The sequence below is a fragment of the Sebastes fasciatus genome, chromosome 23, assembly GCF_043250625.1.
Source record: "Sebastes fasciatus isolate fSebFas1 chromosome 23, fSebFas1.pri, whole genome shotgun sequence".
Classification (NCBI taxonomy): Eukaryota; Metazoa; Chordata; class Actinopteri; order Perciformes; family Sebastidae; genus Sebastes; species Sebastes fasciatus.
Window position 1 is genome coordinate 7,416,383 of NC_133817.1, and position 20,021 is coordinate 7,436,403.

Genomic DNA, 20,021 nt, shown 5'->3' on the forward strand with positions numbered 1-20,021 from the left:
CAACATAGGAGTAGACAAATATGCTGCTTTTTGCAAATGTATGTATGTATTTATTATTGGAAATCAATTAACAACACAAAACAATGACAGATATTGTCCAGAAACCCTCACAGGTACTGCATTTAGCATAAAAAATATGCTCAAATCATAACATGGCAAACTGCAGCCCAACAGGCAACAACAGCTGTCAGTGTGTCAGTGTGCTGACTTGACTATGACTTGCCCCAAACTGCATGTGATTATCATAAAATGGGCATGTCTGTAAAGGGGAGACTCGTGGGTACTCATAGAACCCATTTTCATTCACATATCTTGAGGGCAGAGGTCGAGGTCAAGGGACCCCTTTGAAAATGGACATGACAGATTTTCCCGCCAAAATTTAGAGTAAGTTTGGAGCGTTATTTAACCTCCTTCATGATGAGTTAGTATGACATGGTTGGTACCAATGGATTTTTTAGGTTTTCTAGTTTAGATACCAGTATCTTTACTCTAGCTTTAAAATTGAGCCGCTACGACCTAAAAACGCAAGTTGCGTTAAAGAAATTAGTGGCGTTAACATGAATTTGCGTTATCATTGCATTAACTTTGACAGCCCTACAAATGATGTTTCATCATTTGTACTTATTACTCATACTGATCAGGTATTATCACAAACAAATCTGGGTGAAAATGCTGACTGGGATGTTTCTAATCTCTAAATCTCTAAAAGGTTGGAGATGTGAAACCAGTTAGTCTGCCTGTGGTTGGGTCTGATGTGATGCTCAGATTGTATGGAGGGAAAGAAATCAGGTGTTATCTGTGTTTTTTAATTATTGCAACCTTTTGGAGATGCAACTGCATGAAAAGTCTTTGTAATATTCACATAGAGACTGATGGTGTATTTGTGATTGTCAATAGCTCGGAGTGACAAAATTATCAATGTAACATTTGTACTGATCAACATTTATACCTGCTGATTATATTTGATCATAACGATTACAGACAGTCCTGGTTACTGTATGTCATGTTCATCTGCTTTACGATTTCTCAAGTATCCTTGTCTGATGATATCAGCGAATCAGCAACTGAGTAGCGTTTTCTTACAATGATTCTTTCTTTTGTTCTACTTAAATCCGTTAAAGTAGAGAGAAAAACAGTGGAATCTAAATGTTTTTTATTAATAAAACAAATACATTAAAGTCAAATACAAGATAAAAGAGGAAAATATGACAAAAGATTGCATAAAGAAGTCTAAAAATATGACCAAGTATTCACTGCCAACTTTCAGCATTTGACTCGTATCCGCAGATACTACAGATACTACAGATACTACAACAACACAGTTTGTATCAGTGTTTATGTAGTACTGGTTAACCCTTGAACAGAAATAGAAGTATTAAAATGTGTTTGTTGTTTGTGTTTTTGTAGAAGTTGAAGGAGCAAGAGGTCGGCAGTAATCCTCTCTTCGGTTCTGTCATCAAGAGCATCAACACCTCCTGCCAGGTACACTAAAAGAAACTGTCTCTACTATTGTCTCTACTGTCTCTACTGTCTCTACTGTACGTATATTGATTTTTAAAACCACGTGCTGCCAAGTTTGGTGATTTTTGAGTTTAATTTTTCCTGTATGGGATGTAAAAAGTTCACATTTCGGAGATTAATGTTAAATTACTATCTTATGTATTTTGTATCATTTAATCATATTTTATATGTGGATGTTTTATTTTGCTGATAAAAACCTCATGAATTAAAGTTTATTTAATTCAATCCTTTAATCGTTATTATAACAACCCTACAGGATGGTTGTAGTGCCTTCGTACTGACTCTGAAGCTCTCCTCCTCCTCTCCTCCACAGAGAAACGTTCACCTGATCAACGCCACGCTGGATGTCTACACCCGAATCTTCTCCAGCATCCTGCAGCACCAGCAGCTCCAGGACGGGACCAGGACCCCTCTGCTGGACAAGCTGTCCGACACCGAACGCACCCAGGTGGAGTCGGCGGTGACGACGTTCCAGCAGAAGATGGAGAAGCTGAAGAGACACCTGAGCCACCAGAACCACAACCAGGAGGACGTGATGAGCAACCTCAACAGGATAGAGGTCAGTCAGCCACACCTGTCCGTCTGTCCTTCTGTCCGTCTGCATTACAGACTATTATCATGACAGAACTTTATTAATAAAACCCCAGACTCATTAAAACACACAAAGTCTGTCTTTAATGGCTCGGCTATGATAGAAAAGTGTTTCTTTACTAAATTATGAATTCAGGTGAGAGTTGGTGAGCTCAAGCTCCACTTTCGGTCACATTATCGTCTGAACTTTTGACTAATGAGTTCACATCAGTTTGTTTTCTGAGGAAATGGAAGCTATAGATACAAAGCGAGTGGGCGAAGTGTTAAAATATGAGTTTTGTTTCCCATCTCGGCATAGAAACCAACATTTTATCATTTCATTACCACCATTCATTATTAGATTTACATCTTACAGTACAACAGTATTATTTAATTTTTTATTTGAATTATTATATTATATTATATTATATTATATCATATTATATTATATTATATTATGTTATGTTATGTTATGTTATATTCCATTCTATTCTATTCTATTCTAATATATTAAATTAAATTAAATTAAATTAAATTAAATTAAATTAAATTATATTATATTATATTATATTATGTTATATTATATTATGTTTTATTATATAATATTATGTTATGCTATGTTATATTATACTATATTATATTATATTATGTTATGCTATGTTATATTATATTATATTATATTATATTATATTATATTGTATTATATTATATTATATTATATTATATTAGTATGATTAATTAACTGTCTCTGTGTGCAGGTTGATGACCCGTTGGTGCAGAGAAAGGCTCTGGCTCAGTTTAACGAGATCTACCAGGCGGCCTCTGTGATTGGTTCCCCACGATGTGGCCACGCCCAATCGCCTTCTGCTGAATGAAGCTGATGACATCATTATCAATAGCTCTGACTAAAAGATTTGCTAACTAATCCTCTCTCATTAGCATAATATCAATTTGTATGTGTTTATCTTTTGAAATGTAGCTTTTTTATTCTCATATTTTAACGACATCTTCAACTCATCAGTCCAACTTTTACAGTATCACATATTTATTTTAATATTTAAAGGGGTTACTTTAGGTCATTCTCAATCCAGTCACTGTTATATTTATTTTTGTGATAATTTAATGTATTTAAATTTATGATTAATTTAACTTAATTTATTTTCTTATTGTCGTTTTAATCGTGTTCATTTGAATAAAAGCAGAAATCAGCACCAACTAAACGCTTCATTTCCTCCTTTTTTTATTACAAACTACATGTTGTAACATAAGAATATTACAGCCTCCAGTGTTGAGTTTTCAGTGCACAGTTTCTCATGTTTCACACAAAATTAAATGAAACCAGATTCAGCAGTGGCATCGCCTATTTCTCACCTAAAACGTTTTCAGAAGTAGATTTTGTTGGATGTTTAGACGGAATTGTTTCCTGTTTGCCTTGTGACACGAAGAATCACTGCTTTCATTCAGTGGTGGAAGATGTACTGAGAAGTTTTACTTAAGTAAAAGTAGCAATACCACAGTGTAAATACACCGTTACAAGTAAAAGTCCAGCATTCAAAATCTTACTTCAGTAAAAGTACAAATATACTTAAAGTAAAAGTAGTTATTATGCAGAATAATATATATTATTGTATTCTAATTATTGATGCATTAATGTGTTCATCACTTTAATGTTGCAGCTGGTAAAGGTGGAGCTACTTTTAATGACTTTATATACTGCTGGTAGTTTAATCTCATGGTTCTCAAACTTACTCAAAAGAGAACATTTTCCAAGGACACCCTAATAATCATAACACCGATTGAGCATAATGCTTAATACCATTTATAGTCTCAGATGCCATTGGAACTATTTGTCTTCTAAAACTCTTCAACCTAAATACTTCAGACCTGTTTGATAGTGACAAACAGAAACACATTTCAATTTGAATCATGTTAATACCATTTATATACTTTAAAAAATATACGTTTTTATTCAAATTGTGTTGCAGAGTGAGTGAAGTGATGGATTCATGACAGATTGACATGATGTGTCACAATCATATCAGTTTCTAACATGGGTGGGAGTAATAGACACTGAATATGTTTGTTTTTATTGGTCTCTATTTATACATATGCACTTCTTAAAGATGCAGCACAATTTTATAATTTATAGCAAATTACTTTGCGGACCCCCCAGACAGAGTGCCATGGACCGGACTTTGAATCAGAATCAGAATCAGAATCAGAATTGTGTTTATTGCCAGGTGTATGAGGTATACACTAGGAATTTGCTTTGGTTTTGTGGGTGCATATAAGCAGTAAAATAACAAAAGAATAGATACAAATGTTAGAATATAATAAGAATTAAAAAAAAAATGAAATTCTACCAATATACAATATACAATATAAGCTATAAACAAAAAATAAACATAATATAAACAGAGAGAATCACTGGTTTAATCTATAATAATATTTCATTGTTGATTTTATTATATAATGTGAATCTGTAAAGTAACTAAAGTTATTAAATAATTTAGTGGAGTAAAAAGTACAATATTTCCCTCTGAGATATAGTGGAGAAGAAGTATAAAACAGTATATAATGGAAATACTCAAGTAAAGTACAAGTACCTCAAAATTATAATTAGTATAGTGCTGGAATAAATGTAAAAGAAGGAAAGAAAGAAAGAACGAAAGAAAGAAGGAAGGAGTTTCTGAGTTTCTGTGTGGAATTCCTGTCATGTCATTCCTGTGACATCACTGTGACATCACCGTGGTCCCCGGCTCCTGCACCAATCATACGCAGGGATTTCCCCTCGCCTGGTGATGTAATGAAACACTCAAAGGACGGATCCGTGGTTACGATTCTGGTTACAAGAAATGAGTCAGTTCACCGACCCCTCCGACCCCGACTCATCCTCTCCTACCTCACTCTTTAATTAATTCATTAACTTCAGATTAATCAGCAATTCATTCTGACTATGTTTTATATTTCATGTGTTTCTATAATTAAAATATTTGGAATCTAGTCTAATACAATATAATTTAAGATAATCAAATAATTAAAATGTAGAATTTGTTTTCTGAAATATTGTTTGGTCATTATGTTTTTTTTGTGATTTGTCAATTTGTTGTATAAAATGTCATCTATCTCTATATTTTAACAGATAAACTAAAGAATCAAGTCTCCTACATCTTAGGTTAATAAAAGTGTTTAACAAAATACAAATGCACAAGTTTAAAACAAGTTTGTTTTTCCTTATTTCATGAAAAATTGGCACATTTTGCAATATTTTAACCCCTTAAATCCTCTCTTAATTCCCCTTATGTAACTTTAAGGTGTCTGACAGTAACAGGTGTACAATATGTTGTGTTTCACCTTCTGCATGATGTTTACATTTGTGAAGTACTCCTTGTGTTTCATCTTGTGCCTCATTTTAGACACTTTTCCCCTAAATTCAGCCAAACTTACTGTAGTTTTAAATAAAGCTTTAGTTTGTATATATCCCTAAAGTTCCCTAATGTGTTAAAGAAAATCACCAAATATGCCATACATATACTGTACATGCAAATTTATACATAAAAAAAGACAAATCAGAAGAAATTAAATGACAAAACAAAAAAATGTCAGACTAAATATTGCATTTTCTGTTGTTTTATTTGACATGAATATGTTTTCTAAGATGTTGTGATTTTGCTTTTGTAATTTATTTCCTGAAATGTTTAAGATAATAACGTTTTGATCTCAACCGATGACATAAATAATAAATATACGTGATCATCAATCTCAGCCTCAGAAGTTAACTTTACTTTTCTTTTCTTTACCTGCACTGAATGGGTTTAAATTGGGTTTTAAACCACAGCGTTTGTGTCAGGTGTGATGAGTGAAGGGTTTTCCCCTCAAACCCAACAAGAGGAGGGGGCTTTTCTCACTCCAACCAGACAACAGGTGACGTCTGCTGGAGAGAAAAAGGTCCAGGTTGCTCCAAAAGTTTAGAAAAACTGAATCATCTGCGTGGACACAGTGAGGTTCGGAAAAATCAGTTTTGAGTCAGTACATCACCTTATGTTTAGTCCATTATGGTTACACATTCAGAGTATTAATAAATCATGAATGAAAGACTCAATTTTATGTATTTTTTAAATTTTCCCTAAGTAATAATAATAACAACAATAATAATAATAACAATAACGATAATAATTATAACAATAATAGTGGTGATATATTAATAATAATAATAATAATAATAATAATAAAAATAATATAATATATTTTTTACAATATTGTAATATATTGTTATTATATTGTAATATATTACAATTATTATATTATACAATTATATATTTTTATATAAATAGAAAACATGAAATATTGTGTTTAAGTTTTTATTTCTAATCTCATTTATTGAGGTGAGGTGCTACTACTGCTGGGTAGTGTCGAGAAAGGAACCTTGCGAGTTGGGGAAACTCTCGCGAGATATTCACGGTCACGCATTCATCTCAAACATAGTTAGTCTCGCGATAGTTTCTAGATTTCGCAATTTTCGGGTTACCTTCTAGACACCACCCTGGTTGGTTTAGCTACTGTTGTTACTGTTTAGTGCGCGTCACTGCTAAGACCGTTACTTCCGGCAATCCAAATATGGGCAAAGAGGCGGATCGTCGGTTGATTTGAGGCGGGTCGGGTGACGCAGCAGCTAGCTGCTTACAGCTAACAGTCTATGGGGATTGACTCCGGCGGCCATTTTAGGAACCGGAAGTTGCCGCTCGGTCACCAACAGGTGCGTGGATCTTCTAGATCTTCTACCTTCAGAGAGGTGAAGAAGTCTCTGCTGTTTGGGGCAATATTCCCAGTTACTGCTCGGACCAGTGGACTGGTTATACTGGGACCAGAGCGGCTGAGTGGACTGGTTGTACTGGGACCAGAGAGACTCGGTGGACTGGTTATACTGGGACCAGAGAGACTCGGTGGACTGGTTATACTGGGACCAGAGAGGCTGAGTGGACTGGTTATACTGGGACCAGAACGGCTGAGTGGACTGGTTATACTGGGACAAGAGAGGCTCAGTGGACTGGTTATACTGGGACCAGAGAGGCTGAGTGGACTGGTTATAGCTACTGGGACCAGATAGGCTCGGTAGACTGGTTATACTGGGACCAGAGAGGCTGAGTGGACTGGTTATAGCTACTGGGACCAGATAGGCTCGGTGGACTGGTTATACTGGGACCAGAGAGGCTCGGTGGACTGGTTATAGCTACTAGGACCCTTTGAAGCTGAGTGGACTGTACTAGGACCAGTGAGGCTGAGTGGACTGGTTACAGCTACTGGGACCAGAGAGGCTGAGTGGACTGGTTACAGCTGCTGGGACCAGAACGGCTGAGTGGACTGGTTAATACTACTGAGACCAGAGAGGCTGAGTGGACTGTACTGGGACCAGAATGGCTGAGTGGACTGGTTATACTGGGACCGGAGAGGCTCGGTGGACTGGTTATACTGGGACCAGAACGGCTGAGTGGACTGTACTGGGACCAGAGAGGCTCGATGGACTGGTTATACTGGGACCAGAGAGGCTCGGTGGACTGGTTATGTTTTTTAGCAGAGAAGTTGAACCTCATTGAGACTCACCTGATGACGTTCAGACAGGTGAGTACAACTACACACTTATTATGTTGTGTGTGTTTGTGTGTGCAGCTGATGTGGAGTTTCTATGTTTACATCTCTGTGTTGTTGCCTTGGTGATGTTTTATTATTTTTTATTTAACCTTTATTTAACCAGGTAGTACTCATTGAGATTAAGAATCTCTTTTTCAAGAGAGACCTGGCCAAGATAGCAGCATTTAAACATACATTAAAGTTTCAGACGCCACAACATAAAACAAATGCATAATATGCATAATATCATACAAAATCAAGTGTTTGAAGCCAACGTTAAAGTGAAAATATCCCGATTGACTCTGCTTCTAGGCCTTTCATTAATGTTTTAAATTCATCAAAAGTAATGTAATGGAAACTCAATTAATTCAATGTAAACTCAATGTAATTTTCCATAACAGTAATCAGATATCCCAGTTTCAATTTAGCTTGCAGTGTATTCCAGGAAAATGGAGCGGAATAGCTAAAGGCCATCTTACCTAGTTCTGTGCGGACCTTAGCTACAGATAATTAATTAATTATTAGTTTTATTCTGCTGTTAAAGTGTCAGGTTATATAATTGATGTAGTCTAATAAGTCTTAAGTACAGTTTTGAGGTAGGCTAACCACCTTTTCTTGAGTACATTTTATGCCACTTTATACTATTTACACCACGAAGCCTACATTTATTTTACTTTGCTGATTGAGATTATTAATACAAAGTATAAATCAACTAATAAAATATGATATATTATCGTAGGTTAAGCTACAAAGCGTTATATAAAGCTCCATCTTTACCAGCTACAACATATAGCAATGCATCACTAATTATAATCAAGCAATTCAATATATATTTTTTCTGCATAGTACTCTTACTTTTGGTACTTTAAGTATATGTGATGGTAATGCATTCTTTCACTCAAGTAAGATTTTAAATGCAGGACTTTGAGTATTTTAACACTATAGTTTTGCTACTTTAACTTAAGTAAAGGATCTGAATATTAAAGGTATTTGTTATTGTTTTGGATATAAGTGGCTCTGTGGTGTGGTGTGTGTACGTTAAAATGTTAATGCACTTTATTTTAGAGCCTAAATGTGATCTTTCATACATTATCATCATCATATACCACCCTCTCTTTTTGAAAATATAACTCACAATACATTTTAATTGACCTACATTTAACTTTTATCCAAGTTACTTTTACTTGAGTAAAGTAACATACATGCAATAATGCAACATTACGTGCCATATCATGGACATAATAATCATGAATATTCAGAATTATCCATATTACAATTACCTGTAGTCAGATTTAATATCGTAATTAGATATCTATATGCACTTAGACTGATCCCTACTGTTAACCTGTTTATATTTATGATTTTTTGGCATTGTATATGTTTTGGATTTGCACCTTTTTATTGTTATTTTATAGTTTATATTTGTACTTTTTATATTTGTACTGCAACTGCTGCACAGCAATTTCCCTTGGGATAAATACAGTCTTATCTCATAAAGTAGCCTAATCTTTCCATTCTTGGTAATTATATGAATTATTTTTGTGCTGAAAAAAAATGTTTTATAGATTACAGAAATCTAAAAGCGATGATAAATAACACTTACAATAACAAATATTTGCAACCATCATTAGAAAAGGTCATATTTTTAATTAAAGTAGTAATTCAGGAAAGTCCAGCAGAACTTCAGTGGAAATTCATTAAAAGTCAAATTGATGTTTGAAAAGAAATTGCTGTGAATTCCTCAAAACAGAGACAAACTTCCACCTGTGACACTTCTTCCTGTTTTTGTCGCCGTGCGTGAGTAGGGGATACCCATGTTGTGTATACGTAATATATATCTTAACACCTGAACACCAAAATCTACCTGCACGTCTTCCTGTTTCCTGCTTTTCTTTGCCCTCTTCCTGCTGAGCTCAACAGTAAATTTAGTTTCACTTTTCGGAGGATAATGGTGCTTGTGTGCACGGTGGTCGTTCCTTATCAGCTTTGGGGCATGTAATCTGGTCTAATGCAAAAGTATTAATACTATACTGTCAGAATGCTCCACTACGAGTAAAAGTACTGCATTCAAAACCTTAAGTAGAAGTATTATCAGCAAAATGTACCGTAAAAGTATTGAAAGTGCAGTAAAATGTTCTCTGTCAGTGTTTTCATATTATATCTGAGGTTTCTGGATTAATATTACTGCAGCATTAATGTGTATGTTGCATTTTAACTCCTTTATATCCTGTTGGATAGTTTAATCTGCAGCAATTAGGGCTTTGAATTGATTAAAATAGTTAATCGTGCTTAATCACAAATTAATCACACATTTTTTATCTGATCAAAATGTGCCATAAAGTAAGATTTGTCAAGTATTTAATGCTCTTATCAACATGGGAGTGGGCCTTTGAAAATGGCCATGACAGTTTTTCCTTGCCAAAATTGAGCCTAAGTTTGGAGCCTTTTTTAGCCTCCTTCACAATATGCAAGTATCAAGTATATTTGTATGGTTGGTACCAATAGATTCTTTAGTTTTTTTCTAGTTTCATATGATACCAGTATCTTCTCTCTAGCTTTGAAACTGAGCCCGCTACAACTTAAAAATCACAAGTTGCGTTAATGCGTTAAAGAAATTAGTGGCGTTACAAAGAATTTGCGTTATCACATTAACTTTGACAGCCCTACTTCAAACCACAACAATAGATATTGCCAAAAAGGTTGGGAACCAGTTGGGTGTGATGGAAATTTGCTTTTTTTTTTGGTAATTTGGGTGAAACGAGTCTTTAACCACTGCTTTCTGTATGTATTTGCGAAAAAAGGCGGCGATAGAAGATGGTTTGCTATCAACGACGAGGAGGCTAAACCCACTGATTGCAACAATTCCATCAAAATGTATTGATTTTCCACAAAACAATTTCCATTTCAAGTTACTTTTATATATATAAAGTTGCCATATTGTTGGAATAATCTGATGATGAATGTTGGTATATGTTTAGTCAGATGAGATGGTTGAATGTCCAGCTTCCTCTCATTTACAATAAACCCTTTTCTGTGAAGTTTAGACCCTCCTCTGGTTTCACTATCTGCTCTGGTTTGTTTCGTCTGATGCACCTAGCAGCAGCAGGTTTTTTCCCACCTCCCGTATACTGCGCTGACCTTTTCCAGAAAGTTATCTCACTTTCTGTAGTATACAGTATATAGCCTGTATAAATAGGTATGTGTAGGTGACAAGAAGAGCCTCATATTCTGTGTTTCCTTTAAACTGGAACTGTTTAGCATTACTCAGTAGAAACACCTCACGCCCAGCCGGGCTGGCTGCTTCATGACTTCACTTCCTGTCCTCATCTCTGCTCTGCTATGATTCATTACACAATAATACAATATTATCTACAGCTTACTAAATTACAGCTTTATATCATGTAGGACATGCCAGTCATTAGGAATCATGGACAAGGGGACAATTTTTCCAAATTGGGCCCCTCATCCACTCCCACTCCAGGTCGTCTAGTTTCGTATGATACCAGTATCTTCACAACCCTTTGCACTGTCAGCGCTGTTAGAATCGTTATATGTGAACTCAGCCATGTTGACGGCAAAAGATATTAGAGATATTAGCAAAAGAACGTACTTAGAGTATAAAAGAAAAAGTACTCATTATGCAGAATGGTCCCTGTCTGTGTTGATACAGTAACCCTCTGAGATGCACAATAGAGCTGTTTTTGTCTTTTTTAGTGGGCTACAGGGGATCTTTAGGGGGAGAAAGCAGGTCAACACAGATTTGGTGCTAAATTTAACCATTTTTTTAGCACTGGAGAATTGATAAAAATGATCAATAATCCCTCCAAAATACCACATTAAGACACCAAGACTTTGAGGAACACCATAGAAAAAGTCATGCTGTGATTTGGTATCAAAAACTTTTGACATTTGGAGATTTCTGCAAGAATTGCATTTTTCAGCGATTGGATGGCGAGCACTTCTGTTGTGTAAGCTGCTCAGAAACCCCCTTATTGTCAATCTAGCTAGGAAAGCCATCCATCCTCTGAATGCTCTAGGTCTCTAGTTTGTGGCTGTAAAGTTTCATGAGGCTGTGATTATCCTAGAGGTCATCACAGGTCATTTTATACAGTGAGATTTTAAAAATGGTTTCACTACAATGAAATGGCTACTATTGGGACTAACATCATCACACATGAATACAGTTGGGCTCATTGGATCCACAAGAGTCTCAGCTTTACAGTGATACCCAATTTATGTAATTCAGAGACTGTTTAGGGACCCCTGTATGCAGAAATATTCAGATACACCATTTTAGAATAGGAGACAATAACACATTTATACGGTATTCCAAAAACTGCATGTGATTATCATAAAGTGGGCATGTCTGTAAAGGGGAGACTCGTGGGTACCCATAGAACCCATTTTCATTCACATATCTTGAGGTCAGAGGTCAAGGGACCCCTTTGAAAATGGCCATGACAGTTTTTCCTGACCAAAATGTGGCCTAACTTTGGAGCGTTATCTAGCTATATTCCCGACAAACTAGCATGACATGGTTAGTGCCTATGGATTCCTTAAGTTTTCTAGCTACAGCCTCTGAACGACCGTAAAGTCGGTCAGGATCGTGCACCAATGCTGGAAAGCGGCTGAGGGCCTCATTGTGCTTATTACCTCTGCAGTGTATTTATTGTCTCTCCTGAGGGAACTATCTGTCTGTTTAGCTGCTAAATGCTCCACTATGTTCACCAGTCAAAACTAGAGGCTAAAAGAGGCTTAAAAGCTCCATAAAGCTGCAGTACATCTGCAGACCCTCCCACGCTCTAATGAAGTCCAGGTCCAGGTCTCTAATGGGTTCACTGCAAGTACAAACCACAGTTAACCTTTAGAGTTCCCAGTAAAACCACAGATGAAATTCAGAGCAGAGCTCAGGCTTTGTAATGGTTTCCATTGTGTTAGTTATAGTTTATTTTTCCTCAATCCCACATACACCATCCTGCTGCCGGATATACTCACTACAGCTCCGAATGGTGATTAATCCGCCGCTGAAAATAGTCTCCAACAAGTGCACTATTTCCTCTTGTTTGTTTGAGAAAATCAATATGTACTGACACTCACTACTAACCGGCTGCGGTTAGCAGAAGGCTAAACTATTAGCAACCCTTTCTCTCCATCTCTGAAACGTTCACCGATATTGTAGCTCGCTAGAACCTCAAATCACAGTTTGTCATCTCAAATGTATGTGATATCTGGATTCTGGCACCCAACAACACAGTAAGATGACATTTTAGATGTGTAACTTTAGCCCACTAATAGTGGTAGCCTCCAGTCTTTCCTTGGTTTTGCCTCCAGTTAACACCATGACGCCATCATGACGTTCACACATAAAGGTGCTATTTTTTTTTTTAAAGGTTTAATTCTTCAGTACTAGTCTATTGGTTTTACCTCCAGTTTGCTTCAGTGCACCTACAAACCAAAATCTTCCCAATAAAACCACAGATGCAATATGTTACTGCAGGGTTCGTAATGCTTTCCATTGCGTTTCTACTGGATCTAATGATTTCCGACGCAGGTTGCAACATCACAGCCCGCGCAACTGAGTTGCATGAATATGCAGGCCTCTATCAGAAACCATTAGCGTTCCCAGTATGACCAGTAAACCCATTAATTGCATTAAAAAATTTAGCATTTTTTTCTGCAAAGAGCAAATGTTTGACATGCATGACGAGTGGGAGACCCCTCACCCACTTCTATGAAGTTGGGTGATTTAAAGGAAACAGCACAACCACATTTTCACACCTAGATCATCGCTGCATCACACGCTCTCTCTCCCCTGAGTTATAAAAAGAAAAGCTTTCATGACAAGTCAATCAGTTTGAGCCAACTTCAGGGCAAGAGACACCACTGTCAGACAACCAGTCAGACCATTAGACAGCCAGTCAGACGGGTCTTTATTCGGCCTTTCTCCGTCTACACTCCGTCAGGGATTGAAACCGGTGCACATCGGACCCGTACAGGCTTTGGAATCGAACCAGCGACTTAGTGTTACAAGACAATGGTTGCCGCGGCAAGAGCAGTGGTCTGCCTGTCAGTCTGGTTGTCCGTCTGCCAGGTCAGTGGCTCCCACATCCCTGTGAAGATGAACAAAACCATCCAGAACCTCCTGCAGCACTACGTGAGTACTTGTTACTTGTACTTGACTATCAATGTTTGTAGTGCAGTACTTCGAATACGTGCTCTCTGTTTCCTCTTGATGCTTTCACACTGACCACAAACACACACACTTTTTTCCATTTATGTTTAAAGGACTATTCTGGGTTTTTGTTTTTCATGTTTTAGTCTATTAACTGCAAATATTATCTATCACAATCATTATTATTAGACAACTTTTTCCATTGCAACATCAGCGCCCAGCAGCAGAGCAATGCTTCTGCCATTTTTAACTGAAAGTGACTACCAGAAGGCAATAAAACGTCCGCCTACAAAGTGACGTACAAAAGTAAAACTAAATTATTTATATTGTCATATTCTACCAAAATGGCCTGTGTTGAACAACAAAATAGTATAAGCCTTTTTCAGTCCAAAATGGCGGCTGTTGTCAAAAAACACCAGAGTTTCGTCTCTTTGCTTCTTTACTTTTTGGTAGGGATATTATTCCTTCATGGTGCATTCAAGGACACTCCAACTTTTGAGCTTTAAGAGACATACAAATAGTAGAAATGCGACCAAAGCTCAAATTCATATTCATCTTTTTCACAATGTGGTCGATTATTGTTTGTCTTTTGTTTGATTATCTGATAACGGAGCTTGTCAGCAATGTCTCTTAAATCTCAGATGTCCGTCTGTCCTTAAACGCATCATTAAGGACAGTTTTCAAAAGAGTTACTGAAATGCAAGAAACATGTTTGATTATTGTTCTTTCACTTTTGATTGTTATGATAACAGTTCATTAACAACAAAGTCCCTGAAGTCTCAGATGTCAGATAGTCCTGGAATGCACCAATAAGGACAGTTAAAGTAAAAAAAAAAGTTTAGGAAAGTATAAAGAAACAATCAAAGTCAATCTTGTTTAATTATCGTTTGTCTTTTGATTATCTGAAAACGACGCTCATCAATTTCAATGTCTCTTAAATCTGAGATGTCAAACTGTCCTTAAACTCACCACATGGACTGTATGGTGATTTTCACATTTATGTTTATGATTATTTTTGGATTATTTTGACGATATACTTTAGCTCATCATTTAAATACTTTGCAACAGATGGCTCTGAAATCTCCGATGTCCGACTGTCCTTGAATATATTAATATTTATTTACAATAATTTGTATTTATTGGGCTAATACATGAAAAAACTTGATTTACATCAAACCTGAACAGATTTTTTTTTGTCTTTTTTGCAGAAGATTCCAGACAGAGAGAGATTTAACAGGAAGCCCGTCTTCTCCAGAGAACCACTGGCCGGCAAAATGGAGGTAAATAAAAGTCAACTTGATCATTGGAACAATTTAACTACATCGACAAATAGGAACATAAACGTCTCTGTGGTCAGCTTGTGTTGGGTTTTATATACGTGATTTCTCTGTTTACTGCCTTTAACGTCACAGTCTCCTCTCTTTAAACATCCAAAGAAATGTCTATAAAAGATTGCAAAGAAAGGGTTGCTAATAGTTTAGTGATGTAATCATGACATCGATACAAAAAGGTTCTATAAGCTTATTTCTCAACTTGTTGATTAGATTTGGTGGAACTTGTCGGTGGTACACAGATCAAGGCTGCATTTAGGTGATTCAGGGTTTTTTAATGTCGATTCAAGAGTGCCGAACAGTAAGGGAGTGTTAGCGTACTTCCAAGTGCACTAAGAAAACGTTGTAGTCTGCATGAGACACACTGGACTGCTTAGCTCCGCCATCTTTATCTAACTATTAATCACTGAGTGAACAGCCGGCTTATGCTTTCACAGTTCAGTCTGACACTGTGAACAGTTTCTTTATCTCGCTGGAGTTTATGTTGAGGTTCTTGTGGTTTCGTTTTCATTGCTCTGCATGGTGCAACCTTTCGTGCAACTATTCTCAGGCTCCGACTTAAACTTTCACTCTTCACCAACAATGATAAAAAGGTTGGTTTCGAGTATCGAGCGCCAGTGCAACCGAGCAGAGCCACTGACCACCAGACCCAAGAGTCTGCAACGCTTCAGTTAGTTGTTTGCTGCTTGTTCTGAAGTCTTGTGTGGTTAATGAGATAATATCTAGATAAGATCGAGGCATGCAAACTGTGACGGTGTGCTATGAAGCACTACTTGTCCCTGTAAAGATAAACATTAAATCAAATGAATAAATAAGATAGAAATCAGGTACAGATCTGAAGGTTTTAATAGTCGGCTGTGTTCTAGCATCAACTCTGGCACAACAAAACTTTGACTTTTTTAGCCAATTTGCAGCTGGATCAGCTTTTGTCACAATGTTGGAACCGTATCAACAACGTGATGTTGTCTTGGCCCAACTGTGGCCTGAATCCGGCACAAATGGTTGTTGGAAAGACGATGAATGGCAAATATTCTTTGTTTGTTTGTCTGTTTCAGTATTGAGAAACATTTTGAATTCAGTTGTCAAAAAATATCATAAAAGTCAGAAAAATGTTAATGTCAGGATGAATTTGTATCATATTTAGGTATTCATGGTGGTAAACAAGGACCAGGTTTTTGTATAGAAAGTGATATTTAGCATAGATTTAAAGGCCATCCCCACCCAAACAGCCCTCTGGGTTTTCCCATTCAGTTTTTACCTCACCACAACTCAGGTGTTACATGTCATCAGTTTGTTCCAGACTAGCGTCCTCATGTGACCCATCTGAGGTGAAACACTGGCACACTGGTGAAACACACACAGGCAACAAAGATCTCATATGTGCATGTTTGCTGCCTCTATGGATTGAAGAAATTCTCCAAAGTCGTTAAACTCCTTTTATTTAAAAAAAAAATAGTTTTAGAAGAGTTGGGATTTATGGCACAACTACACCTGCTTTCAAGTTGCACCAAGAAGATAAATAGTCTCAAAACTCCTGCAACACGTGTGGTATAAAAACAACCTGTTTTCACTCCGAATTCATCATAGATGGCAGCTTGGTCAGTGGCTCTACGCGTCAAACTATGACGCTCCACGTACCCCTCTAGCATCAGTTTCGGACGTGCAGGGCGACCTCTAGTGGTAATTATGAAAAGAGTAAAGGAGGACGTCAGGTGACTTTCACCGCTGTTCCCGAGCGAAACCAAACTCAACGTTGACTTATTTTAAGTGACTAACTAATTTACGTCACTTACCATCATAACAAACGTAGGCTACTTATTTGAACCGAAACCATGTTACTAAGTAGTAAGGTAACGTACTTAACTCACATCACGTACGTAACGTACAAGATTTAGACCTTAAACATTTAGTGAGTCTTAAAGTTGTTCTTGTTCTTTGTTGACTTGTGATGTCTTTGAGTTTAAAACCTGTTTAGTGATGTTGGAGTGTGACATTCAAGTTTCTCAGTCAATGAGTGGCATTCCCCTTTCAGGCCTACTCTGTGCTTAATTTAACTCCTGTGTGGGAGCCCACAGAGTTTCTTTCCACTGTTTAAAAAGGTTTTCAGCACCTCAAGGTACAAGGCAGAGAAGACCACCTCATCTTTTATTAAAATGACTATACCATTGACTTAATATGGTTTACGAGTTCCTACTTTTTAAGCAGGATTTGTTTTCGGTTAATTTCCCCAAAACTCAACTTTCAGTGAGATGAAACTTTGAAAAGCTGCATTTTTGTGTTAGAAAATGGTCAGCAAAGACATACACAGAGTACCTAAACCATCATTGTTGTTTACTGAGAAACACTTTAAATATCATCTCTCTCTCTGTTTCTCTCTCAGGGAAAGAAGATGTTTATGGGTGGCGTTTTGGAGACGTACGAAAAGCTGATTAGCCACATGTTGAACCAGCTGCCCACCCCGACTCCCCAGACAACCGGGAGCAACAAGCTTTCCGCCACCGCCATCGGCACCCCCGCTGCTGGCACCCCTGCCGCCGGCACCGCCAGTGGTGGTGAGGTGGGAGCGGACGGAGACGTCAGGAAGGAGCTGAGCTACATCCTGAACATGGTCAAGGAACTGAAGGAAAAACGGTTCCTGGAGCAGGAGAAGATTCTGCACGAACTGAAGGCTCTCAAACACATCCAGGTAGCAACAACAGCCGTCAGTGTTTCAGTGTGCTGACTTGACTATGACTTGCCCCAAACTGCATGTGATTATCATAAAGTGGGCATGTCTGTAAAGGGGAGACTCGTGGGTACCCATAGAACCCATTTTCATTCACATATCTTGAGGTCAGAGGTCAAGGGACCCCTTTGAAAATGGCCATGACAGTTTTTCTTCGCCAAAATTTAGAGTACGTTTGGAGCAATATGTAACGTCCGTCACAACAAGCTAAAATGACATGGTTGGTACCAATTATTCATTAGGTTTTTTATTTCATATGATACCAGTATCTTCACTCCAGCTTTAAAATGAGCCCACTACAACCTCCAAAAGATCGAATGCATTAACGCGTTAAAGAAATTAGTGGCGTTAAAACAATTTTGGGTTAACGCATGTCTCTTTCCCTTCTCCAGATGGATGACCTTGTCGTCCAGAGCAAAGCATTGTGGGAGCTGCCGTGGCTGTACGAGGAGGCGAGCTCACTGAATAACACCACGAAGAGTGAGAGGAGGAGGCGGCGGCGGCGGCAAGCACGGAAGGCCAAAACTCATCCAAAAGCCTGAAACACCAACAAGAAGTCAACAATGACAGCAACAAGGATATTTAAATATAAAATAACATAAGAAATGTTCAAATATCCAAAACAAATTAAAACCAACTTTTTCACATTTCTTTTCTGTTTTAAGAGGTTACTAAAGAGATTATTTATAAATAAATATGTATTTATTTTAATGACAGTGAACCAGCAGCCTAAGCCTAATAGATATTGTACTTTTGTAAGGAAGTTCGGAGCTCGATACTTGAAAGAAGCCTGGCGGTTTGATCCTGTGAAATGTTTATTATAACTAATTGTATTTAACATGGAGTTTAACTCACTTTATCAATCACAATATCGATCAATTATCACCTGGAAATAACTTGATTTCTTGATTTTTATGTATTTAAAAACTGCAGATGATTTAATGCTCAGAAAATCAGCGAGATAGAATTAAAAGCTTTTTAAATTAAGATGGTACAAAGTACACCAGAGTTAATATACTGATGTACTTAAATGTACTCTGAACATTCAGGTCCAGCACTTAAGTACTTCACTGCAGTACAAGTACTCTGCTGCTGAAGTAGAAGTACTATACTAATCAGGGATTTTTGTATTTTACTGAGAAGTTGTAATTTTCTATATTTATTTTTGTATTTAAGGTGTCTATTTAACAATCATACATCTGTGACTGATAATTTATTAATTGTATTTATGGATTGGCACATGCAGGCAACTGAATAAAACAGAATGAATTAATTTCCTGATTCTTGTCATGATTTTTTAGGATGATAACATTTGTTATTGATTTGATGTGGCCAAGTTGAGCTCTGAGTTCATGATTACAACATTTCCGACAGTGTTCTGTTTTTTTAAGACCAAGAATCGACTTGTCGACTCTTAGTTTTCTTTCTTGCAGCAAAGATAGTTTTTCAGTATTGTCTGTAATTAGCTGAAGGACGTTCAGGCACAGCCAATCATTGATTAGGCAAAACAACCTCAAGGTTCTACTAAAGGAACTTCGAGATCATATCACATGATCTTCTGAGCCTTTTGAGGACCTCTAGTGCTTTAACCCCGAGACCCGATCCCGACTGACTTTACTGTCTTTCCGAGGCTCTATAGGTTCACTTTTAAAGCTAGAGTGAAGATACTCGTGTCATATGAAACTAGAAAACCTAATGAATCCAACGGTACCAACTATGTCATGGAAGTAGGCTAAATAATGCTCGGAAGTTGGGTTAATTTTTGGCAAGGAAAAATTGGCATGGCCATTTTCAAAGGGGTCCCTTGACCTCTGACCTCAAGATATGTGAATGTAAATGGGTTCTATGGGTACAGAAATATCATATTGTCAAAAGTTTTTGATCCCAAATCACAGCATGGCTTTTTCTATGGTGTTCCTCAAGGTCTTGGTGTCTTAACGTGGTATTTTGGAGGGATTATTGAGCATTTTTATCAATTCTCCAGTGGTAAATTTAGCACCAAATCTGCATCAATTTTTCAATTTCAATTTATTTTTAGCGTGAAATCATAATAGAAGTTGGCTCAAGACGCTTT

At 37.1% G+C, this 20,021-nt stretch overlaps 2 protein-coding genes across 2 annotated transcripts in view; one reads left to right on the forward strand and one right to left on the reverse strand.

The window, feature by feature from the left end:
* grip1 (glutamate receptor interacting protein 1) overlaps positions 1–20,021 on the reverse strand; it is a 239,011-nt gene that overhangs the window by 162,688 nt on the left and 56,302 nt on the right. The window lies entirely within an intron of this gene.
* Positions 13,193–19,202, forward strand: LOC141762128 (interferon gamma-like). Its single transcript, XM_074626043.1, has 4 exons — positions 13,193–13,873; positions 15,100–15,171; positions 17,603–17,908; positions 18,340–19,202. Exons 1-4 carry the CDS (start codon positions 13,754–13,756, stop codon positions 18,487–18,489), a joined length of 648 nt encoding a protein of 215 aa, XP_074482144.1. The 5' UTR covers positions 13,193–13,753; the 3' UTR covers positions 18,490–19,202.

What these genes read in the sequence shown, in the direction of transcription:
- LOC141762128 (XM_074626043.1), top strand. Translation starts at nt 13,754, where the DNA reads ATGGTTGCCGCGGCAAGAGCAGTGGTCTGCCTGTCAGTCTGGTTGTCC. An exon ending in AGAACCTCCTGCAGCACTAC is followed by an intron (nt 13,874 to 15,099) that starts GTGAGTACTTGT and finishes TCTTTTTTGCAG; the next exon opens with AAGATTCCAGACAGAGAGAG. An exon ending in CACTGGCCGGCAAAATGGAG is followed by an intron (nt 15,172 to 17,602) that starts GTAAATAAAAGT and finishes TTTCTCTCTCAG; the next exon opens with GGAAAGAAGATGTTTATGGG.